General features: G+C 39.1%; 1 protein-coding gene across 1 annotated transcript in view; it reads right to left on the bottom strand.

Moving 5' to 3' along the window:
- timm44 (translocase of inner mitochondrial membrane 44 homolog (yeast)) overlaps window positions 1-26,974 on the bottom strand; it is a 76,181-nt gene that overhangs the window by 22,225 nt on the left and 26,982 nt on the right. The window contains exons 7-11 of the mRNA XM_073068641.1: window positions 17,749-17,834; window positions 17,538-17,630; window positions 13,540-13,664; window positions 4,756-4,806; window positions 2,309-2,398 (exon numbers count right to left, since the gene is read on the bottom strand). Coding sequence (XP_072924742.1) covers window positions 2,309-2,398; window positions 4,756-4,806; window positions 13,540-13,664; window positions 17,538-17,630; window positions 17,749-17,834 — 445 coding nt within the window. The remainder of the gene's footprint in view (window positions 1-2,308; window positions 2,399-4,755; window positions 4,807-13,539; window positions 13,665-17,537; window positions 17,631-17,748; window positions 17,835-26,974) is intronic.

Here is a 26,974-nt window from a genome sequence, read left to right on the forward strand (position 1 = left end):
ATTATACCAAATTTTGGATACCAACTTCCATTAATTCGCCAATATAATAGATTGAAATGAGATGCAGGATACTGCACAGCAGTGAACAGTGTACTGTACAAACTACTATCTCTACTTTCTAATTGCCATTAAGTTCTTGACATTGCCTTCAAGGGTGAATTTGGATGGATAAATTCAGTTAAGGCATCATCCCAAAGCTCTTTTAAAGGAAAGTATTAATTTTAAGCACCTTGGGAAATTGGCCATTAAGAAGATTAAAACAGGTATGTGACCACTAAACAGAATGAAAGTCATTCTCAGAAAGTAAATCAGTAATTTTCATTTTCTCAACCTCACTGCCCGGTATTATTTTCAGTAAAATAATCAACTTGTGTATTTCACAGGAGAAAGTGATTAGAATAACATGAAAATACATGTATATTTTCTGAGATTTCCTGTAACACATTTTATGTATAAGTAAAATTACTTCCCATGAGAAATCTAGCAAATCCTGGTGGAAGAAAGAGAAAACAAAACAGCTGATATGTAGTTGTGGGGTTGGGAATGTGACTGAAAATCACAAGACAGCTCCAAACATCTAACTGACAGCAATGCCTGGCAGACAGAAAGGATTTCCTTTTTGCTCTTTAGAGAGGTGCAATGAGCTAAGAGTCTACAAAGGAAACGTAGAAAGTTTGCTTTAATATAAAGGAGCCTGGCTATAAAAATACAGAAAGAAAGAAGGGAAAGAGCTATGAGGATTCTACCCATCTTGGTATTTTCTAAAATAGATGGAGTAATCAATCAAATAGCTGCTTCAAAAGAAAGATCAGGATCCAGTAACCAATTAATAAGAAAATGAAACTAAAGCAAGCAGCTTAAATAAAGAGCTTCCATTACTATAGATACAATGGGCTAACAGCAGCTTTTAGTTCCTAAGTGTCAACATCTCAGAGGATCAATCCTGGACCCAACACACTGATGCAATCACTACAAAAGCATGCCCACAGCTATACTTCATTAGGAGTATAAGGAGGTCTGTTATGTCACCAAAGACTCCAGCAAATTTCTACAGATGTATAGTGGAGAGCGTTCTGACTAGTTGTATCATCATCTGGTAAGAAGGAACCAATTCAGAGGATCGTAAGAAGTTTCAGGGGGTTGTAGACTCAGCCAGCTCTATTTCAGGCACAAGCCTCCCACCATTGAGGACATCTTCAAAAGGTAGTGCCTCAAAAGGCAGCATCCATCACAAAGTACCCTCACCATCTGGGCCAGTCCCTCTTCTTATTAAGAACATCTGAGTATCTGGATGTACCATAACCATATCCTCAGACACTCCTTCAAGTATTAGAATGTCATTCAATCGAATACACAAGTACAATAACTAGGTATTCAGTCATGCCTTAAATGAATATCCTACTGATGATGATGTGAATTTTCCCGTGTAAAAAAAATCAACTACAGATCATTATCTATCAATATTTGAAAAACAGTATTTTTCAAAATAGTATTTCTTTATTCAGATATGGCATGTTTAAACATTCAATGTAAGATTGTTGATGTTTTCAGTTAAGTATTGAATACTTGGCTGCCATGCATCCAAGGACTCAGTTAAAGACTGTTTGCATTCATGGCCACAATAGTGCTCAAGCATTAGGTTAAGGCATGCTTGCAATTCATTTTAGATGTGTCTGACTTTCAATTATTATGCATAGTAGCTTCAGTGCTGGTGAAGCCTGCCTTTTGGAAATCATTTTACTGACTTGTTTCATACAGCTGGGGATGAACTTGAGTCAACTGTCTTGAAATAATAAATACCAACAGCGCAGTGACAGAAATAATTTAACAGCTATCATACATAACTTGTGACCCAATCCCTCTATGCTGTTCACATTGCTATGACAATGACAAATGACCTTAATTGCCCAATCTCAAGGACATAAACAGTATTTTTGGAATAAACCATAAAAATTGTGACAGTTTATGTTAAATCAGTAATAGTAAATAGATGACTAAGAAGTATATAGAAAAAATACAGTTAGAAACACCCATTTCACTCAGCTATAAAGAAGCCCATGCAATAGTTTGCTCTGACGCTACTTTAGGAGGAAAATCATCCACTACTTATTTCCCCAAATATCTTCCTTTATTATAATAAAATTATAACTGAGAGGGATGCTAGCTTGGTCAATGAAGCACTTTTTATTCCAGAAATCCAATAACCAGGTCACCAACAGCACAACTTTGATGCAATATACCCTATACTGAGTAAATCTGCCGTTACACAGTGCGAAGTTAAAGATTGTTAATGAAGCCAGTTACTTACATCGATATTGTCAATGTCAAGTATTTTGGATCGGAACTGAAGGTTCATGGCCTTGGCTTGTTGAATGGGTTGTGCAAGCTGGCTATAAGTCTGCATGTAAGATGAAGAAACACAGAAAGGTTATCATTAAATACCAACCCATTTAATTTTCTGAGAAGGCCGTACATACTGGCTATTTTCTTTGCTCTACATTAATACAGATTTCAGCTCAACCAAAAGTTGACTCTGTCAAAGGATTATTTTTATTCTCATACAAGTGGAGTATCCCAGTGTACCATTTCAATTACTAAGTACTCTGTATCAGCACGAAGTAGTCCTTGATCTGATAACGGCATTGATAAAAAATAGGTAAGGCTTCTACGGGTTTGCTTATGAAATATCCACAGTTCTGCAATAAAGCTTGAATAACATAAGGTTCTATCTCAAAAGTATCTCTTCCCTTATTTCTCCCACCTCCTTACTATCATGTCTATCAGCATACCAAGACCACCTAAGCATCAAAACATAAACAGAACTGTTTTGTCCAGTCATGACTCAGACCATTTCCTACACCACTCATTCTCAATGTCACTTGCTGCTTGCAGTGTGCACCACATTTTGTCTGTTTATTTGCTACTCAGTCAGGAGCAAAGCAGAACACATAAATGTCAGAGAAAATGGATTCAGTCACACCCCAAGAAGTAAGTTGTGCTATTTACATGATTTTTGATTTATTGTTACTGTTGAATAGAATTGAATTATTCCACACCCCATTAGACCGGGAAACGTGACAAAAGACATGAAGATGAATTGCACACTATTCATTTGGCGAAGCAGCAACTTGCGGTACCACAAGATAGTCTTTATATCGCTCACCATTTTGTGTCCCAACATCATTTGTAGCAAGCTTAAAAGTGATTATTGATGCATTTCCTTTCAACCTAATTCACCTCATGCTCTCCCTTGACCAGATGCAAAGTAAAAGGCCAGTCTTTTTTAGGTTTGTAGTGGCTAAGGAATCAGTTATGAAGGATTGCTCGATCAGCATCGCCAGACAAGTCAACAGAACAGGAATGACAGATTAGGTGTTGAATGGTGGTTGACATAAGCCCAGCACCTTATCAGTTGGAGAAAGCAGAATTTAAAAAATGTAAGGAATTATAGCTGCTGGTGATGGCTGTGGAGAGGGTAGAATTTTGACCCAAAACTGCTACATTGAAATTCCACATGTTCAATGACATTTCATAAATCCGTCTATTTCTCATGCAGTCTAACAACTGAATTTCTGAATTTAAAAAATCAAACAACAAAACAAATAGCAAGGAGGGATTTAAAAATATGGTGAGAAGACTCTCATTTCTCTTCATGAAACTTTATTGTAACAAACTGGCTGCTTGTACCTACAGATATGGTTGTGACCAGGGCTTCAAAGGGAAGCTATTGATGTGAAGGACTTTGAGATGTCCTAACAATGTGAAAGGTATGACATGAAGGCAACCTCTTGCTCTTCTTGAATTTTCAGAGCAACTTCATGAACCATATTTCCTCTTAAATTTGCTCAGTTTCCCAAAATAATCACAAATGACCAGACAACTGTACAACTCAGGACAATTAATTGTAGGCTGCAAGCATACACTCTGGAGTTTCAATGCTGAGTAACAGTAAATGAGCTGTAAAAAAATAAATTACTTTTAAACATCTCCTCTTATTGTAGTCATTACTAAATCCCATCTTGTAGTCCCAACCTACGGTGATGTGTGATCTTAAATGTCAAAATTCCTTGGAGACCAACTTGGTATCAAGAAGTAATCAAAAACTCTCTTACATTAGACTCATTATCAAACACAGAACAGTTCTTTTCTCCACAGGGAGCAGAAACATGCACCTTGTTAGCAAAAATAATTCACAATTGACAAGCTCATTATGCGAACAACTGTATTTCAGATGTTATGTTCATGCAAACTGCATTCAATCAATGATATGCATCAGCTATCAACTCAAGTGCCATTACATTAAAAATAAATCACCATAAACATTCCAATTATGGAACCAACAATGAGAGGCTTTATATGTTTTTTTTAAATCCTCTCTCTACTTCACCTCTACTGAAACTGAATCCTGCTGGATTTTGTCTCTGCTGGTGGCCTGGTATCTTGCTCAATTACAAAAGGCAGTTCATTCAGAAAGGGGAACATTAGAACCAAACCTAATTCCCAATTCTGAAGAAAACATCCACAAAAAAAAAATCCCACATCATAGGAGTCACCATTAATGATTGCGAGACAGAGGAATAGTTGTCTGATCTTATTCTCCAGAGGCTGTTGGAGAACACCTATGATTGTCCTGGTTGCAATGAGCTGAATTAACTTAGTCTAGAGATTAGATCGCAATCCCTTCTCGTTTGTATTTGAGAACCAATAGCTGAACAGGAATATAACAGAAACAAATGGAATTTTGTTAATACATACTGCTTCATAACACCAATCCTTCAGAACATCGAGTTCACCTCTCATCATAGCCTATAAGGCAAAAGAGATTATCAGTTACGTTTGTTCTACATTAGCAAAATAAATGCAATTATACCTGGAATATCTTTTTAATGCATCTCCAATAAATAACTTATTTCAAGGTTTTGATCCATAATAAAAGATCTTGTCTATAAATACTATGTCCATGTCCATAAATATTGATCACTGATCCCATTATAAAAATGATCATTTTAAACGCAAAATATTTGTTCAGTCTCCTTAACTATGAGAAACATAATAATTTACCATACAAGAAAACAAGGCAAAGCTGACAAATAAAAAGCAACCTTGAAGTAACGTAACAGTCAACGACGAATACGAAAACAGAAATATGATCCTCCTGAATGTATTAATTCAATTCAATTAACAAAAGAATAATTATCTTGCACATATTACAGCTGGTCTGCTTACTGGACAGAAATGCTTCCTAACTGTAACTCAAGGATTACCTTTCAGGAGCCATCAAGTAATTCATAGTTTTTAATTGTTATGTTTAGACTACATAAAAACGTAGTCTGATATTTTTTAAAAAGGAGGTAAAGAAAGGATAAGGAAAACATAATGGATATATACTTGATATGAAACATTAATTTTGGAAATCTATAAGATACTATTTGTGGAAAATGCTTTCTTGGAAAAAATGCTTAGGAAGCTAAAATAAAGGATAGTGAAAGAAGTAATCCTGGAATGAATATTAAAGGAATTTGTTGGATGCTTTTATAGCAACTTCTGCCTCAGAATTCCATATTCTAACCATCATTTTGATTTTTATGTGATTAAATTAAATTTGCACCATCTCACTACCACTCCCCTGAACAGTGTAATGATTTACAGATCCATTGTAACTTTCATCTAAATGCCTTGCAAAATCCAAATAACTTACATCATAACTAAACAAATACATATTAAATTTATAAAAATATTATAACCATTTTATTAATGACAGAAATAAACCATTTACATTTAGGAATTAAAGAAAAACTATAAAAAGTTACTGGTAAACGCAAATTGAAGGCCTTGGCAAATAAAAACAAAAACTGTGAAAGACCCAATTTTTGAATACTACATCTCAGTGACTTCTTCAATGGACAATAATGGCTGGTTGACTTTCAGTGAACTCCTCTGCGTAGCCTTGGAGGACCTTCTGAAGCCGTTCTGGACTATGAAGCCACCCTACAGATGATAAGATCTAATTAAACAATAAAGTTCTGATCTGGGTGGTTGAAAAAAGTAAATGTGACAGCAAGGATGGCAGTGATTGGAAGATGAATGCTGTGGTAGGAGAGAAATGGAGGTGTTATAAAGCCACAGCCAACCCCTTATCACGTTATCTCAGCTATCCTAGTTATTGGCTGGGGTCAGAATGTGAACTGTTGTGACATCTCACAAGTTCCTTGCAAAGAAATAATAACAGCCTCGAATGCAAGTGCCTTAAGTATGCATGATTGAAGACTGATCAAGTACTGATGAATTCAAAAGATTCGCCTGTAGCACTGGCAGATGACTGTCCCATATGCAGCAATGGAATGTGCAACTTTGGCCATAATATTAACTAAGTCTGCAACTCATCACATTAGAAGGGATCTGCCAAGTTCTGTGCAGGCACGTACCAAGATAGAGCCAGACTCCTCCATGGTCCTTGAAAGTGGGGTAGTGGGAATATAGAGGTGAGGTTACAATTATATCAGCTGTAATCTTATTGAATAGTAGAACGTGCTTGAAAGGCCAAGTGGTCTATTCCTGCCCCATGTTTTGGGTAGGCTCTGCCATCATTGAGGGTGGATTTATTCATGGAGTCTTCAGCCGCTCAATTATCTACCACCATTCTTGAAAAAATTCTGGATGAGGAGAAAATACCACGTTTGAGGGCAACATCTGGTGGTTTCATTTTTGATGGTTTCACCCGTCTTTGGGGAGAATAAATGGCAGTGTCATCTCCACATGGATCAGATCATCCCTGTTCATCTATCTTCAGTCCTGATGCCTCAAATTAAACATCACTTCTTTTTTGTAATCTGGTTGATGCAACATCATGGTTAAATACAACAGGATAAGCATCTAAGGTGTAGGGGAGGGATGGAATAAAATGAGTTGTGTGGGGCAGGTTTTTATTTACACAGAAAAAGTTTAACTTGATATTGCATTCAGTGTTGACATTGTGGGCTGAAATGCCTGTTTCTGTGCAGTACTGTTCCATGTTCTAAAAGTTACCAGTTTGTGCAAGCTGTAGGTAAGAGGCTCACAGAATGTTAATTGTGTGATGAAGTAGTGGAGCATATAGATGTAAGGTGTACTACCTGACAGAGGTTATTGATGGAGGGTGTCACTGATGCAATTAATTAATTGGTGTCTGTGGCTTGTGGCGTAATTGGCATGATATGACATGATAACAATGCAGATACATTAATTGCTCTTTATCACATTTGGGAGATCCTTGAAACTCCTGGGGCACTGCATTCAGGACATCATGCTAGATTTCTGACATTGCCCTCAAGGACTATCTGCTCTCATTAATTTTTCACCACGTCTGGGATAGTCTGCTTGAACACACTTCCAATATTCCGGCTCCTCTGTCAAGGACAAATGTGCAACTTCGGAAAACCCTAAACCCCTCTCCTTTCAATGTTGTGCCATTTCTCATTTTTTTGTTGGTCAGATTCCTTTTCTTCATGGCTGCCAGAATCTGGTATAACGCACTGCACCTCCACTAGCATCATAGACTAATTTTACTCCTGTTAGAAGGTTAAGATTTTTATGATACATGCAGCCAATCAACATGTTATTTGTTCTGGTTGCCCACATTAATCATTATAATGCACAAACAGCAGGAAGTCAATGTGCTCGCAGTACAGCAAACCCTACACCAGTTTTGAGTTGGGGAGCAATCCAATTTAGCTCCCTTGATGCCTTGTGAATTTCAGAATACCAGATGACTTCGTTGGCTAAATGCCTTGTTGCTACTCCAAAATATTTCCTGACAAAGAGAGAACTTCTGCCATTTTTGGAGGGTCTTCATCACAAGGACTCTGACATTTTAAGAGAATGGTTTACCACCATCTTCTCAAGGCCAATCATTGAAAGGGCATTAAATGCTGACCTTTCCAGCATTGTTCACATTCAATGAGAACATTTAAAAATAACATTAACTGACCTTTATGTTGTGTACTTTGGGCCACTGTAATATGAGAATGAGTATCTTCTGCAATGCTTTGGGAAATATCTTATGTTCTTGACACCGCACAATTTCACAAGGAAAATTTCATGAATCAAATAAACATGAGCAATAAATGAAAATCAGGAAAAAAAGAGATTGCAGGCAGTCTGAAATAAAAGCAAATAATTCTGTAAACTTTCAGCAGGTTAGGCAGCATCCATGGAAAAAGGACAATTAATGTTTCAGGTCAAAGTTGTTTCTCAGAAACATTAACTTGTTTTTCTTTTCATAGATGTTGCTTGACCTGCTGAGTGCTTCCAACGTTTTCTGTTTTTATTATACACAAATTGTTGATTTTATAGGTAGAAACCTTAGAACACTACTTTCAACAGTTTGTACTCAGTTATTTTGTAGAATGATTTATTTTTACTTAGTGCTTTTAGCTATAGTTTTCAGTTCCAGGTAAACAAGTAAACTTGGAAGGGGGTCCCATTGTAATTGGGAAGTGCATTGTTACTATCAGAGACCAGTCAATTGAATTCAGATGACTTTAGCTTTGGTTTGGCTCCTGAAGCACAACATAATTTCAACAAAGCAGATTTGTGGCAAGTTGTGGGTAGAGACAGTGAGCAGGGACAGTTACAGTGACTCAGTGCTGGCATTAGCTGGAAAGTGTGACATTGGTGCAGGTCAAGGTAATTGTCGAGTAGCTGAAGAGTTTCTCGTTTTTTCTGATACATCTCTGCTTTATGAGCTTTCAGTGTTGGAGTTAGACAAAGAAATTAGCTCCTTATAGAATGTTTGGCAAATGTTTACAGACTATTCTAACATGTAAGTGGCAAGTTAATATATGAGACATGGTCAAAAAGGTGATGCGTCATGATGAGGCATGTGGTAGTTCCTGGATACCAACATGGTTGTCCATTCGATTACAACTGCTTCAATGGGGTCAACCAAATATGCTTTTTAAGCATATTTTTACCATCACAAGATCCTGCTGGACATTAAGAACTTAAAGTACTGCAGGTCTACCCAATCAGTGAGTTGCTCATTGGTGGAGAAACTGGAGCTGGACTTGGTAAAGACCGTGCTGCTGCCTGAGTCAGAGTGGTATCAGAGGAGTCGGTGTGCGAAAGAAGCGTGCAGTCTAACAGTGAGTTATTGCCTTAGTCACTTTTCTTGTGATCGCAAGACCCTATTGGACATTAATGTCGAATGCTGGAAGTCCAATTCACTGATTTATTGGCAGATGGCAGGGGAGCTGCCTGGCCTTGTCAAAGATAGAATTAGGCTTCAAGACATGGTGTCACGGGTTAACAGCTACCCAGGAGAGATGCTTCGACGTCAGAGCGCTCCACGGGAGGCAGTGTGGTGTAGTGTCCAAGCTGGTGTCGTTGCTTCCCCCAGTATTTGCTCAGCAAGAAGGTAAGCCATATTGTGTTCGACTGCAGACTCCTGAAACATTCACAGACTCAGGGTCTTGGACAATTTTTTTTCATGTGACTGTATTCTACTGATATCTTAAATGTGCTTGCTATCTTCTATGGGCCTTGTGCTGTGTATGACGTTTGGTACTATGTTGTGCACCTTGGCCCTGGAGTAAGGCTATTTTGTTTTGCTGTATTCACGGATATTCATGTACGATTGAATGAGAATTAAACTTGAACTTCAGCTCACAGTCATTGAGTAGGAGGTCAAGCTGCAGCCAATGTGATCCATCAGATAGAAGAACGTTTATAGGCACTTTATACCAAGTACACATCACATCCCATGAGAGGTCATCTGATTTGGTCAGGAATTGCAATGTGAATGAAGATAAGGGAACCAAAAGGATTAACATTTGCAACTGTTAATTCAAGTGGGGAAAGCAAATGACAGTGTTGTGATTGTAAAAATAGCTTAGTGAGGGAAATTCAAACAAACAAAAAAAAAGACATTGAAATCTAAAATAAAAACAGAAATTACTGTGAACACTCAGCAGATGAAGTGGAAAGAGAAGCAGAGTTAACAACTGAAGTTAAAGATACTTCATCAGTTCTGTTTCTTTTTTCACAGATAATGCCTGACTGCGCCTGGCTTTTGCATTTTTATTTTAGTATATTAAGGAGGACTGACACTGCAGCAAACAGCTAAGACTCCAGAAGGCTGTGTTGCTTGTCTCACTGCCAGTGTTCAGGCCATAGAAGAGCACACAGTAGGAGGAGAAGGATTCATTAGTCATGGTAACATGATGTACTAAAGACATTGGCTGGACAAAGAAGGTGATTCTGCATAATCAGTGTGAGGAGCTAGGCATCAAATTAACAGAATTTCAGAAATAATTTCCTGGATATTTGCCTGAACAGCATTCACAGAATAACAAACAAGTGACTCTAAGACTGGTGAGATAGAAGTGGGCTTCAATTTATGGGATACCAGGAGTGGCAGTTGTACCTTTAGAATGCTTTATACATGAACTGGGCTGGGATCAGTGCCGTAATGAGCTATACAGCTAGAGAAACAGGCATTTATAGTAGTAGGGATAAAAGATCAAAACTGAGATGTTAAATTGAAGAGAAAGGTCAGGATGCAGAAGCACTCCTCCCTCCCCATCATCCTCAACATGGGTGCCCTCAGGGCTCTGAGCAGAGCTCACTGCTGTACACTCTAGTCACACACAACTGCACAACCAAACACCCGAGCAATCACATTGTCATGTTCACCGATGACACAGTTGTGGTGAGGCTCATCACCAACAACAATGAGATAGTCTACAGGGAGGAAGGGGAAGAGCTCGAGGCCTGGTGCCAGGCAAGTAGCCTTGCCCTCAAGGTCAATAAGGGCAATTATCGACTTCAGGAAAACCCGCACCACTCACATCCCTTTTCACGTCAGTGGCACATCAGTGGAAACTGCAAGCTGTTTCAAACCCCTGGGAGTGAACATCTTGCACAACCTCTCTTGGTCTCAAAAAAATTTATATCAAGAGCCTTGAAAGAGAGTCCATAGGTTGTGAGAACAGTTCAATGTTAGGGCAAGCAAAGTAAATTGAAGTTATCCCTTTTGGTTTAAGAGTCTGATGGTTGAGGGGTAGTAACTGTTGCTGAACCTGGTGGTGTAAGTCCTGGAGCTCTTGTACCTTCTTCCTGATGGCAGCAGCAGGAAGAGATCATGTCCTAGATGGTGGGGGTCCCTGATCATTGATGCTGCATTCCTGTTCGTGTAGATGTGCTCAAAGGTTGGGAGGGCTTTACCCATGATGGACTGAGCTGCATCCACAACTTTTTGTTGGATTTTTCATTCAAGGACATTAATATTTCCATACCAAGCTGTGATGCAGCCAGTTAATATACTCTCCACTATACATCTATAGGAGAACATATATACTGAAAGGTACTGGAAAAAGACTAGCAATATGAAGGATTCCACTCATCCTGCTCATGGACTATTTGTCCCACTCCCATCAGCACTCTCACAGGACCACTAAGCTCAAAAACAGTTACTTCCTCCAAGTTATCAGGCTGATCAACACTGCCAACCATTAACCCACTCCTCCAGCACACATCACCTAGCATCACTCTATGTACATACAGCCAATCTAGTATATAAGTTACTTGTACATTGTGTTTTACAGGATTGCTTTTATATCTAATGTGTCTATGGTTTTGCTTGCTTTTATAATGTGTTCTTTATGCTTATTGGGTTTTTTTTGCTGTATGGTATCCAGAGTAACAATCATTTCATTCTCCTTTACACTCCTGTATTGAAGAAAGACTATAAGCAGTCTTGAATCTTGATAAGAAATAATATGGGAAAAGATAAACAGACCGACAGGAAGGAGAGTATGAATCCCCTCATTATTATTTATCAACAAGCTTCAAAAGCTGAGCCTCTGTACTCCCTCTGCAACTGAATCATCAACTTCATTATCACAACACAAGTCGTAGTGGATCAGTAATAACATCTTCTTGCTGACAATCAACACAGGCACACTTCAAGGATTTAGCCCACTGCTCTTTTCTCTATACTGATGACTGGCACAGCTCAAATGGCATTTAAAAATTCACAGATGATACCACTGTCGGTAAAATCTCCAGGTAGCGACGAGGCAGCGTACAGGAGTAAGATAGATTGGCTGATTGAGTGAATCTATCTAAGTGATGTTTCAACAACAACCTTGCACTTAATGTCAGCAGGACCAAGGAATTGATTGTGGACTTCAGGAAGAGGAAGTTGGGAGAACACACATCAGTCCTCATTAAAAGGTCAGCAGTAGAAGTGGTGAGCAGCTTTGAGCTCCTGGGCAACATCTTGAGGATCTTTCCTGGGCCCACCACACTGATGCATCATGAAGAAAGCATGCTAACTGCTCTATTTTGTTAGGAGTTTAAGAAGAGTTTATATGCCACCGAAGACTCTTGGGAATTTCTATAGATGTACAGTAGTGAGCATTCTAACTACTTGCATCACAGCCTGGTATGGAGCCTCCGGTGGACAGGATCGCAAACTCAGCCAGCTCTCACCATCTAGGACATGCCCTCTTCTCATTACTACCACCAGGGAGGAGGTACAGGAGCCTCAAGACCTCACTTAACAATTTAGGAATGAACCTGTGAACACTATTTCATTTTCCTTTCTTTCCACACATTCAATCTGTATAAAATATAAACCTAATTCTGATTCAGATTCTAAGTCAATGGATAAGGCTAAAGGTTACAATAATAATAAAAGGACAAAACTAAAGGCTCTGTATTTGATTGCATGTCGTGTTTAAATAAAAGCAGATGAAATGACAGCATAATTAGAAGTAAGTATGATCTGCCAATCAATACTAAAATATGGCTGAAAAATGACACAAACTGGGACCTGAACTTTGAAAAGCACATTTAGAACAGACAGGACGCTAGAAAGAGACAAAGGAGTAACTGCTAATTAATAAAATTGGTGCCATGAAGAGAGATGACCTAAGCTCAGAAAACCACATTGTAGAAGTTGTTTGGATAGAGATGTAATATAGTAAAGACAAGTTTGTTTCTGTGAGTGACACATACAAGCCCCAAATAATAAGCACACTAAGTATAATGGAAGAAATTATGAGAACTTGTTGGAAAATTACAGCCTTAATCTACATCGACTGTTAAAATCAGCCTACAGAAGGAGTTCAAAGTGCTTCTCAGCAGAGTCTGTTCCAACTTTTAAAAAAATTATCTTCCAGTATTGGGTGCCAACTAAAATAACCAGGAACTGGCTGATTTTTTTTTACATCTAAGGTGGAAGTAACAAAACTATAACCACTCTCTCGCTAAGATCAGCTACCTCACCACAGATCAGGCATCAAGCATGTCCAAAGAGCTCAGGACATGCTGGATGATGTACTCTCCACTACAGGAATATGCACTTAACCATGGTAACTCAAAATAAAATTTAATTAAATATGAAAATGAAAAAAACTTAGTGAAAACTTAAACGTCCAAGCAAAATCAAAAACTATAACACCTCTACATTTAATTCACAGATTTTTCTTTACATGAATTACATTCCGCAGATTCATCCCCCCCACCCACTAAAAAATATGAAACATCGCCAGGTACCTCGAGAACATTGGGAATGATGTCCCTCTCGCACTGCTTTAAAAATGTGTCTTTATCAAAGTGGGGGTCAACTTTCAGAATCTCTGTCAGTACCTCTGACATTTCAGTCTTAGAAAACAGCCCCCCTGGGAAAAGAACAAATACAACATCAGCAAAGATTTACTCAATCAAACCAAGAATATTATTTCTAAACCCAAAAATGAGCAGAAATGGCTACATGAAACCTTTCAAGACATAGATAACAAAAACAAAATGTCAAAGGGCTTCAAGTCAGGCAAAATTGCAATTTAAAACTACTGGATAAATAATCCCATTAAAAGTCCAATTTTATTTGGAAATAATGATACAGATATATCTAGCAGTCAGCCTATTATGCTCAAAAATTATATCTGGTTGCACTTAATGACAGAACTGAGGAATAAAGGAGTTCAGAATGGATCAGAAGCTCAACCATTCTATCCATCATCATCTCTCCACTCAGCAAGGGCACCATAGTAGCAATCAGACCTCTATTGAATCTGGTTTTTTTTTTATTTAGCTTAGCCCTCTTGAGGGGTTCTTGTCTTTGAAAGCATTCTAAAATATATGCACATTCAATCATTTTAGGATTAAATGAAGCAGTGTTAGATTCTGAATGAAGTGTACCTGCAGATTAATCATACTCAGCAGCGTGAGCTTTCAACGGATAGTGGGTGGGTTGAGACTACACAATTTTAAAGCTAGTGGATAATAACACACGAATAAAATGGCCCAGCAGAGACATGTCTTCTAAAATGTCACCAACCAGGAAAAGAAAACGAATTCTCAGAATGCATGAATTTAAAAGTGCAAATAAACTAAAATTCAGAGACTACTTTTTTATGATGGTGATGATGATGATGACAATGAAGCAAATCAGAAGTGCTTTGGTGTGAAGTTCAACTATTTTTTAGCTGTTCGATGAACGACTTAACTAGTTAACATAGTGAATGACAAGCAACTTCCTTCCCCCAATTACAAGATTGTCCCCTGAATATATAACCTCAGGCTAGTTTCAGACCACAGACAACCCACCTAATTGGCCATTCCTCATGAATCCTACTACCGGGGTAGTCTGTATTTACCAATCACTCGATTTAGGAGGGTACCTCAGTTCTATAGAGTTATGTTTTCATATGACTTTTACAGCCACTTTCCTGAACCATCCTGCACCACAAGAGCATCCTGAATCACAAGTAAGAGTGCAAACTTGCATTGTAGTGTTAATGCCTAACCAGAAGATGTTAAGGTCAACTTAAAATTGTGGATTTCAACACCTTATATCACAATACCTGTAAACATGAATTTTTTTTCAGACTCTGAACAACCAAATGAATATATACATTCCATCAATACATTTTTCAGCCCCATTAATTTGATGTGACTAACATAGGGGAGTGCTGACTCAGAGTTCCTCGGAGGCTAATTTCTCAGAGTGCTTATTTTCATATTTTTATTAGCAACTCTGATACAAGATCAGAAGTGTATTTGCTGATATTAGAAAATTGTGAAGCTTAGTTAATTCTAATGGGGAAGTGGAGATCATCCAAAAGGATTATAACGGATTTAATTCACTAGCAAGAGAAGTTGTTAAAACTGAACAAAATTTCATAAGAAATTAAAGGCAGAGGAAATTAAACTGGAGAACAATTTAGCAGTGAGAGATAATCGCTTTATAAACTGTTTACATGTTATGAGCAACTGAAAAGGGAAGTTAAGCTTCAACAGTAATTCTTTCAGTTTATTCAGCCACTGAATCACAGATCTGCTTATACAAAATGTGGTAAAACAAGCTCCTTAAATATACAGTATGTACACCGGTCACATTAAACTTTTGGGAAAACTAAAAGTTGTTAGGTACAGAGGAAGGAGCAAAGCTTCTTGGAGATAGTCTGAAGATCAGAGGTGGGAACTTCATTTGATATGGGAAACAATAATATTATGAATATTAATTGATGAATGGCTAAAGGTGATGTCATCCAAGGCAAGTAAGGGAAGATGTTGATAGAATTAAGAAAATGAAGAACTGCCGTTAACCTATAGTAGAAATCAAGGCATAGCAATTTATCCACTGCACTAGTTGAAGTTTGTGAACGAGCAAGTAACGTGTGCATAGTTGAAGAGATCAGCACTATAGCAGATATAGTTCAAACTCAAGTGGAGGAGATAGTTTTAAAAAATGGAACAGAGAGGAAAGAGAGAGAGAAGAAACATCTGAGAAATGCAATAAAGCAGAAACAAGTGGAAAACAATGAACTATAAAAATGATTGAGTGGAGCAGCAGAAAGACAAAACACATTCCACTTTAACAAAAATATTCTTTCTTTATCCAGTCATCTTGAAAGCCTTCTTGCTGGGAAATAAGAAACAACCAGTAAAATATAGAAAGTTAGCAGTGAAGGAATTGACTATTAAAAAAATTGCAGAAAGTAGTGAAATATATTAAGGGAGGAGTTCTATGTTGGGACTCCAGTAACAGTGTGAACAACACCAGAGCTTTCTTCTTTCTTGGTTAAGGTATTGCAGTCTTCAGTTCTGCACCACCTCAATCAATATATCAATGAAACATGTCTAGTTTAATTTAGTTTTGTCACATGAAATTGAATTAAGGTCATACAAGAGAGCACTGAATTCATTCCACCAAAAAATGCACTGTGCTCCTTTCTAACTTCCATTGTTCATAGACAGCATGCAACACAAAGTTAGCAGAGCACAACTAAAGAGTTTCCAAGTCACATTAAATATGGCACAACCTCAAACTTTTCTATAATATTATTCAAAGACTTGTAATATAGACTTGGGAATGTTCACAATAACCAGATTTATATAGAGTGCCTTGTAAATGCTAACATATGTCTCTGCTCTAGACTCAACTCCCTCAATACCTTACACTTAACCTACTAAATTCCATCTCCCTACATCTATCGAAAGATATAGTAACTACGCAGCCTCCTCACTAATCCTCTCAATAATCAGACTCCTCGTCAAAGATACATCAAAATTACTTATGTCCATATTCATACATTACCCTACATCTTTGGCAGGTCGTCAGCATCCCAATATCCCCCACCACAAACATCTCCTAGATGCAGTCCCTAATTTTTAACCTCAAAGCCTACCTGAAACCTACCACTTGCACCATTTCTTCAGTCACATCTGTCAATCATTATCCATTTGCCACCTATACAATGTCATCTTGCAATATAAATGCAAACTGATTCAATAAAATGTGTACTACTATGGAACAATATAGCAGAAGAGAAGAAAAGGCTGCAAACAGCAAAGATTAATTTATCACATCTGGAGTATTGCGTGCAGTTCTGGCCACCTCACTGTGGGAAGGATGTTGAGACTTTGGAGAGGGTGCAGAAGAGGTTTACCAGGATGCTGCCTGGTTTAGAGGGCATGTGCTATCATGAGAGGCTGAACAAACTTGGGGTGTTTTCTTTGGAGCTGTGGAGGCTGAGGTTTATATGATTATGAGAGGCACAGATACAGTACAGAGGTATCTGCTTCCCAAGGCAGAAATGTCTAATACCAGAGGGCATGCGTTGAAACTGAGAGAGTTTAGATTCAAAGGGGATGTGAGGGTTAAGAGAGGGGTGGATACCTGGAATGCGCTGCCTGCTATGGTGCTAGAGGCAAATATATTAGAAGCTTTTAACAGATGATTAGGTAGCCACATGAATGTGAGGAAGATAAAGCAACATGGACATTGTGTAAGTAGGAGAGAATAGTTTCTGGGTGTTTTTGACTTGCCTTTTAGCTGGTTCTGCACAACACAGTGTGCCAAAGGGCCTGTTCCTGTGACTCTATTGTTCTGTGCTCTATGTCCACACTATAGTACTTTGACAGAAATTGCTGCATATTTGGTATAGTCTGAGTTGCTGATGAACCCATACGGTGACCTCTACTGTTAAAAACCTGAGTATAATCAGCTTCCAGCTTTATACCAGAGATAGCTCCCTCGCCTCACTTACCTATCAAATCGGTCACTTTGTCAGTTAAGGCTCGTGATGCTCTAATAAATGTGTTATCACTTTCATCATATTTCATTTTCATTTCAAAGAATCCTGTAAAGGAAAAGCAGAAGAGCATTTAAATCACTATCTGAGAATATTCAGCTGATAGCCTAATAAGTCCATCCAATTCTAAGAGAAAATAGATAAACACAAAGAAATAGGCCTTAACTGTTAAAGACAATATTATTATCCTTGAATTCCTTCCATTGCTGGTACCATTTTGAGTCTTTATGCAGCACCATCCCCATTGCTTCTCTGTAACAGAGTAATTAACATTTAAAAATTAGGTTAAAATGCAGCTAGCTACTGCAAATAAACTATCATTATTTGACTCTATGAATGCATTTCAACATCTGAATAACAAATTCTTTGCAGCTAGGATGGCTTTGGCTGTAAAAGCTTCTGAGAAAGTACACAGAGGATTACAGTTAAGGTTACGTAGTTGCAATATTCAATTGCTAACCTGTGGTCAACTAGCCAATATCAGCAAATGTTAGTCAGTGCTACCAATAAGCCACAACATTAAGGTCTCATTTCTAAGATCCTGGGGATAGATTTGCTGAATGTCATTTGGTTAAAGAAAATAGTATTTTTAATCAATAGTCCACTGACCATTTCCCTACATTCTGTAATAAACACTAGTTACTGATGAGAACTTGGCATTTAATGTGTGGTGCTCCAAGTTACAAATATGATCCATTATGGTTGTATTTGTATTCTTTTAGTTCCATTCATACTTCCTCCAAATATACAGACAGACATATTTTGTTGATCCCGAGGGAAATTCGGTTTCGTTACAGTCGCACCAACCGAGAATAGTGTAGAAATACAGCAATATAAAATCATAAATAATTAAATAATAAGTAAGTTATTCCAAGTGGAAATAAGTCCAGGACCAGCCTATTGGCTCAGGGTGTCTGATACTCGGAGGGAGGAGTTGTAAAGTTTAATGGCCACAGGCAGGAATGACTTCCTATGACGCTCAGTGTTGCATCTCAGTGGAACGAGTCTCTGGCTGAATGTACTCCTGTGCCTAACCAGTACATTATGGAGTGGATGGGAGACATTGTCCAAAATGGCATGCAACTTGGACAGCATCCTCTTTTCAGACACCACTGTCAGAGAGACCAGTTCCACCCCCACAACATCACTGGCCTTACAAATGAGTTTGTTGATTCTGTTGGTGTCTGCTACCCTCAGCCTGCTGCCCCAGCACACAACAGCAAACATGATAGCACTGGCCACCACATACCATATAATATGAGATCTTCCCTATTATCGCCACATGATAGCTTGGAACTCCTTCTTCACCTTGCTATTTCATTTTCATCTTTCGTGAACTGAAACTCTTAACACTGGAAGCCATTCAACATTCATCATTTAAAGGCCTATTCAATTGGTCTCAGGCCAATTCTGCATTCCTAGTGAAGGGCCTTCAACATGAAATGTTAACTTTTTTTCTTTTTCCTCAGATATGGCCTGCCCTGGGGAGCATTTCATGCATTTTCTGCTTTAATTTTAGATTTCCACCATCTGCACTTTTATTTTTTAATTCAATTATTTTATATGCTGGAAGTAATTATCCAGTACCCTTCTGAAAGCTGGTATTGAACAAGCTCTACATAACCATGTAAAGTTTTTCTTCTCATCTCACTCGAGACCTTTTTCACAAATTAGGTTTAATTCATATGCCCCTTTTATCAGCCTAATCATTAGTGAAGATAATCATTCCTGGAATTGTCAGGAAAACTTGAATCCTTCATTGAGAATAAAGCAACTTGATACTTAGAAAATCAGAATTTGATTAGACAGCATCAATATTGCTTTCTGAAAGGGAGGTCATGTTTGCCTAATCTACAAGATCTCCTGAAGAAGCACCCAGCAGGTAGATAAAGGAGAACCAATGGATATCAAAGTTCAAAGTAAATTTATTATCAAAGTACATATACGTCACCATATATAATCCTGAGATTCATTTTCTTGCGGGCAATCACAAGAAATGCAATAGAATCAATGAAAGACTACACCCCACAGGACAGAAAACAACCAATGTGCTAAACAAAACAAACTGTGCAAATATAAAGAGAAAAAAAAGAAAAAACAACCATATTAACTAACTAAACAATAAATATTGAGAACATGAGATAAAGAGTCCTTGAAGGTGAGTCTTGTTCAGTAGTGACAGTGAAGTTATCCCCTTTGGTTAAACAGCCTGATGGTTGATGGGTTCCTGAACTGGGTGTTGTGGGTCCTGAGGCTCCAGAAACTTCTTCCTGATTTCAGCAACAAAAAGAGAGAATGGCCTGAATGGTGGGAGTCCTTATTGATGGATGCTGCTTTCCTGCAACAGCGCTCTGTGTAGACATGCTCAATGGTGGAAAAGGTTTTATCCATGATGGACTGGGGTGTATCCACTACATTTTGCAGGCTTTTCCATACAAGAAGTTTGGTGTGTCCATACCAGGGCATTATGCAACCAGTCAATTTACTCTCTATAGAATTTTGTAGAAGTTTCAGATGACATGCCGAATCTTTGTTAACTTCTAAGAAAGTAAAGGTGCTGCTGTGCTTTCTTCAAAATGGCACTTATGTGCTGGACTCAAGAGAGATCCTCTGAAATGAGGACACCAATGAACTTTAAAGTTACTGACTCTCTCCACCTCTGCTTCCCCAAATGAGGACTGGCTCATCGACCTCTGGTTTTCTCCTCCTGAAATCAATAATCAGCTCCTTGGGTTTGATGACACTGAGTGAGATGTTGTTGTGGCACCACTCTGCCAGATTTTTAATCTCCCTCCTATATACTGGTTCGTCACCACCTTTAAGTCGACCAGTGATGCTGTCAACAAACTTAAATATGGTATTGAGGTTGTGCTAACCTCAAAGAAATCATTATAAAGCAAGGAAAGCAGGGGACTGAGCACACAGCCTTGTGGTGCACCTGTACTGAGAGAGATGTTGTTGCCAATCCAGACTGGCTGGTGTCTGCAAGTGAGGAAAACGAGGATCCATTTGCACAAGAAGGTATTGAGGACTAGTACTTGAAGCTTATTGATTAGTTTTGAGGGGATAATAGTATTAAACGCCAAGCTGTAGTCACTGAAGGGTATCCTGTCATATGCATCTTCACTGTCCAGATGTCCAAGATTGAGTGAAGAGCCAATGAAATGGCATCTGATTTTGACCTGTTGTGACGGTAGGCATATTAAAGTGGATCCTAGTCACTTTTCAGGCAGGAGTTGATATGTTTCATCACCAACCTCTCAAAGTACTTCATCACAGTGGATGTAAGTGCTACTAGAAGATAGACATCTTAGCAAATTACCATGTTCTTCTTAGGCAGCAGCATAATTGAAGCCTGCTTGAAGCAGCTGGCTAAATCAGACTGCTGAAGCAAAAGGTTAAAGATATTGGGGAACACTCCAGCCAGTGATCAGCACAGGTCTTTAGTACTCAGCCAGATACTCTGTCTGAGCTACCCACCTGAAGGATGCACTCAGAGACTGAAATCAAGTGCTCATCCGGGGGGGGGGGGGGGGGGGGGTTTGTGGGAATGAGTGAAGGCACCTCCATGTTTTGATGGTCAAAGTGAGCATAAAAGGATATACCATACTGCCAGGATTCCTTGTGTTAGTCCCAATTTGTAATGCTAGCATGGGACAATGTCAGTGTCTATAGCCCCTATGCTGCAATTTGGGACCTTGAATGCCCAATGGACAGCACAACCCTCTCAGGATCTATCTAACTAAGAAGCCTACCCTGTAGCCATGTACCAACCACAGCAACCCCCATGTAAATGAATAGGGGTTATCATCAAATGTTTTATTATATTGTTTTTAGAGTTTTAGTATATTAGATATTTAATTAAAAATAACCACACCTTTTACAGTACCAGTGTCAATTAATCAGTCATTTAGTTGCCCCGATCACCCTGACATCTAGACAAGAATGGGCGTAGGGTGTCACTATGAAAAGCTGTTTGAAAATGCAACAAGCTGCCCGCACTGAGACTACCCCTCTGCTGCAGTCAGCCATGCTGAAGTATCAGAAGCCAGACTTTCAGCAAAAGACAGAATCTAGGATCATGCCGGTTAAAGAACAAAAGGCAAAAAAGTGGAAACAAACATAGTGAAGTGCCACAAGTATCAGTTCTGGGAATTTGGCTACATACAATCCATGTCAGTAATTCAGACGAAAGGAGAAAAAAAAGTGCAATGCATCCATACTTTCTCTTGATGTGAAGACAGGTGGGGGAAGTGAGATGCAAAAAGGTAAATGAATACAGAGAAATAAAAACGGATTAACTGAATGGCAAAAATATGTGAGGTGAAGTATAATGTGAGAAACAAAGTAGGGTTATTCACTTTGATTGGAAGAATTGAAAAATGGAATATCTTCCAAATGGTAAGTTCATACATGTTGGTGCAAGGACAGACCTGGATGTGTTGTATTAATCCACGAAACACAAGAAGCAAATATGGGATATGGCATGGAAAATGTTGGCCCATCTATAGTACTGTAGTGCCTATAAGTATTCACCTCCCCTTGAAAGTTTTCAAGTTTTATTATTTTACAACATTGAATCACAGTGGATTAAGTTTAGTTTTTTTGACACTGATCAACAGAAAAGACTTTCATGTCAACGTGAAAACAAATTTCTACAAATTGGTCTAAACTTATTGCAATTATTAAACACAAAATAATTGATTGCATAATTACTCACTCCCTTCAAGTCAGTATTTAGTAGATGCACCTTTGGCAGCAATTACAGCCTTGAGTCTGTGAGGATAGGTCTCTATCCTGCGTCTCAATATCACCAAGACCAAGGAGATGGTGGTGGACTTTAGGAGACCTAGGCCTCATATGGAGCCAGTGATCATTAATGGAGAATGTGTGGAGCAGGTTAAGACTTACAAGTATCTGGGAGTACAGTTAGACGAGAAGCTAGACTGGACTGCCAACACAGATGCCTTGTGCAGGAAGGCACAGAGTCGACTGTACTTCCTTAGAAGGTTGGCGTCATTCAATGTCTGTAGTGAGATGCTGAAGATGTTCTATAGGTCAGTTGTGGAGAGCGCCCTCTTCTTTGTGGTGGCGTGTTGGGGAGGCAGCATTAAGAAGAGGGACACCTCACGTCTTAATAAGCTGGTAAGGAAGGCGGGCTCTGTCGTGGGCAAAGTACTGGAGAGTATAACATCGGTAGCTGAGCGAAAGGCGCTGAGTAGGCTACGGTCAATTATGGAAAACCCTGAACCTCTACATAGCACCATCCAGAGACAGAGAAGCAGTTTCAGCGACAGGTTGCTATCGATGCAATGCTCCTCAGACAGGATGAAGAGGTCAATACTCCCCAATGCCATTAGGCTTTACAATTCAACCGCCAGGAGTAAGATATGTTAAAGTGCCGGGGTTGATTGTATTTAATGTATTTAAGTAAACTACTTAAGAACTTTTTAAAAGCTATTATTAATGCTTTTTGAGAGAGTGATTTAGATGCATATCATATTTTTACTGAGTTAAGTATTGTATGTAATTAGTTTTGCTACAACAAGTGTATGGGACATTGGAAAAAATGTTGAATTTCCCCATGGGGATGAATAAAGTATCTATCTATCTATCTATCTATCAGCTTTGTGCATCTGGACACTGCAGTTTTTCCCTACTCTTCTTTACAAAAGTGCTCAAGCTCTGTCAGATTGCATGGGAATCATGAATGAAAAGACTTTTTCCATGTCCAGCCACAAATTCTTAATTGGATTGAGGTCTGGACTCTGACTTGGCCACTCTAGGACATTGACTTTATTGTTTTTAAACCATTCCTCTGTAATTGTGGATTAATGCTTGGGGTCATTGTCTTGCTGGAAAACAAATGTTCTCCCAAGTCGCAGTTCCCTTTCAGACTGCATGAGGTTTTCCTCCAGGATTTCCCTGTATTTTGCTGCGTTGATTTTACCCTCTACCTTCACCAGCCTTCCAGGGCCTGGTGCAGTGACGCATCTCCACAGCATGATGGCGCCACCACCATGCTTCACGATAGGAATACTGTGTTTTGATGATAGCACTTAGTCTGATGGTCAAAAAGCTCAATTTTGGTTTCATCAGACCATAGAACCTTCTTCCAGCTGACTCCCACATGCCTTCTGGCAAATTCTAGCCAAGTTTTCATGTAAGGTTTTTTTTCAACAGTGGCTTTCTCTTTGCCACTCTCCCGTAAAGGTGGGACTGGTGAAGCAGCCAGGCAACAGTTGTTGTATGCACAGTCTCTTCCATCTCAGTCACTGAAGATTGTAACTCCTCCAGAGTTGTCATAGGTCTCTTGGTGGCCTCCCTCACTAGTCTCCTTCTTGCATGGTCACTCAGTTTTTGAGGACTGCCTGCACTATGCAGATTTACAGCTGTGCCATATTCTTTCCGTTTCTTGATGATTGACTTAACTGTACTTCATGAGATATTTTCAGTGACTTGGAAATTTCCTCATCTCCATCTCCTGACTTGTGCTTTTCAATAACCTTGGAGAGTTCTTTAGTCTTCATGGTGTAGTTTTTGCCAGGATACTGACTCACCAGCAGCTGGACCTTCCAGATACAGGTGTATTTTTACTACAATCAATTGAAATACCTTGACTGCACACAAGTCTCCAAAAACAGATATCCATTTAACTAATTATGTGACTTCTAAAGCCAATTGGCTGCACCAGTGATGATTTGGTGTGTCATATTAAAGGCAGTGAATACTTAAACAATTAATTATTTTGTGTTTTATATTTCTAATATAGATTACTTTATAGAGATCTGTTTTTACTTTGACATGAAAGAATCCTTTTCTGTTGATCAGTGTCAAAAAAGCCATATTAAATCCACTGTGAATTAGTGTTGTAAAACAATAAAACATGAAAACTTCCAAGGGGTGTGAATACTTTTTATAGGCACTGTATATATAGCCAGGGTGCCTTAGATTTTTGCACAATACTGTATTTGTCAATGTAGAGTGGAGGGCTAGTTTGCAAATCTGGTGGGAGCAAAGGTTGTTGAGAGTGGTGAGGGTGGAGCACTGTGGGAGGGGTGTGGGACAGGTGGCAGAGAAGGAGCGCCAAGGGCAGGGGTGTGGCATGGGTGCAGACACACCCAACCCTGAGACACCAGGCAAGGTCATTTGATTCCAAGCAATTGGTTTATTGATCATTACAGAATGTCTCTCTGGTGTTTTCCTCTCCCGCCCCTCTCCCTTCCCCTTTTCCCAACCATTATTGCGCTCTCCCTGCCCTCTTCCCATTCTCAGTCCACAACAGAGACCCATATCACAATCAGGTTTATCAATCCTCATATGTCATAAAGTTAGCTTTTTTTTCTTTTGCGGCAGCAGTACAGTGCAATACATAAAATTACTACCATACCATGCAAAAGTTTCAGGTACCCTAGTTATATACACGTGCTAAGACTTTTGCACAGTACTGTACATTGTAAGCAGGTTGAAATACAAGAGTAAGGAAATATCGCCAGATTGTACTACTTATGGTGAGATTGTACTTACAATACTGTGTGCAGTTTTATTCTCCACACCAAAGTCAGGTAATGTAGTGACTGACCCTTAGAACGAAGAGCTCATCTTACAAATAGAATATGGGCTATACTCTGTATAGTTCAGAAGAACGAGAAGGGAACTAATAGAAGAGAAGCTAGGGAAGAATTCACATTGAAGGCACTGAGAAACTGTTTGCTTTGACTGTAGTGTTCAGAAGGCTTCAAAATAAAAGGTCAGGAACTGGCCATGAATGCTCAGTTATTGAGATTATTTGAGGTGGAGAAAATACATTTTTAGAGAGCAAGCGAATTAATGAAAATATTTATCAAGCAAGAACAAGAATGTGAAGTGGCAGAATTGGCTACAATCTAAATGAATGGCAAGAGGGATTGAGAGACCACGTAGCCTGCTTCTATTCCTTTGCATGATTTTGTCACTTTTATATTCTACACCATTAATATCAAAACAAAGATTTCACATGCTTTCCTAATAACCACATCACCTAGTTCTGCCATCTTCAAAGACTGCAGTATATAAATATTTCATTTTCTTTTAACAACAATGTCTTTACTGGGAATGATCATGAAACCTACCTGTTTTTCCCTATTCATAACCCATTTAAAAGTCATTTTTTATAAATCATTCTTCAAGTCTTACAACCCTCCTCCTCACCCTCATCCTTTTACTCAAATTGTACTAGATGATGTTTACCTTTTAGAAACATAGAAAACATACTGCACAATACAGGCCCTTCAGCCCACAAGGTTGTGCTGAACATGTCCCTACCCTAGAAATTACTAGGCTTACCTATAGCCCTCTATTTTTCTAAGCTCCATGTACCTATCCAAAAGTCTCTTAAAAGACCCTGTTGTATCTGCCTCCACCACCTTTGCCAGCAGCCCATTCCACGCACTCACCACTCTCTGAGTAAAAAACTTACCCCTGACATCTCCTCTGTACCTACTCCCCAGCACCTTAAACGTGTCCTCTTGTGGCAACAATTTCAGCCCTGGGAAAAAGCCTCTGACTATCCACACGATCAACACCTCTCAACATCTTATACACCTCTATCAGGTCACCTCTCATCCTCTGTCACTCCAAGGAGAAGAGGCTGAGTTCACTCAACCTATCCTCATAAGACATGCTCCCCAATCCAGGCAACATCCGTCTAAATCTCTTCTACACTCTTTCTATGTCTTCCACATCCTTCCTGTAGTGAGGCAACCAAAACTGAGCACAGTGCTCCAAGTGGGGTCTGACCAGGGTCCTATGTAGCTGCAACATTACCTCTCGGCTCCTAAATTCAACTCCACGATTGATTAAGGCCAATACACCATATGCCTTCTTAACCACTGAGTCAACCTGCGCAGCTGCTTTGAGTGTTCTATGGACTCGGACCCCAAGATCCCCCTGATCCTCCACACTGCCAAGAGTCTTACCATTAATACTATATTCTGCCATCATATTTGACCTACCAAAATGAACCGCTTCACAATTATCTGGGTTGAACTTCATCTACCACTTCTCAGCCCAGTTTTGCATCCTATCAATGTCCCACTGTAACCTCTAGACAGCCCTCCACACTATCCACAACACCCCCAACCTGTGTGTCATCAGCAAATTTACTAACCCATCCCTCCACTTCCTCATCCAGGTCATTTATAAAAATCACGAAGAGTAAGGGTCCTAACAGATCCCTGAGGAACTCCACTAGTCACTGACCTCCATGCAGAATATGACCCATCTATAACCACTCTTTGCCTTCTGTGGGCAAGCTAGTTCTGGATCCACAAAGCAATGTCCCCTTGGATCCCATGCCTCCTTACTTTCTCAATAAGCCTTGCATGGGGTACCTCAGCAAATGCCTTGATGAA

This window comes from Hemitrygon akajei, chromosome 16, assembly GCF_048418815.1.
Source record: "Hemitrygon akajei chromosome 16, sHemAka1.3, whole genome shotgun sequence".
Taxonomy (NCBI): Eukaryota; Metazoa; Chordata; class Chondrichthyes; order Myliobatiformes; family Dasyatidae; genus Hemitrygon; species Hemitrygon akajei.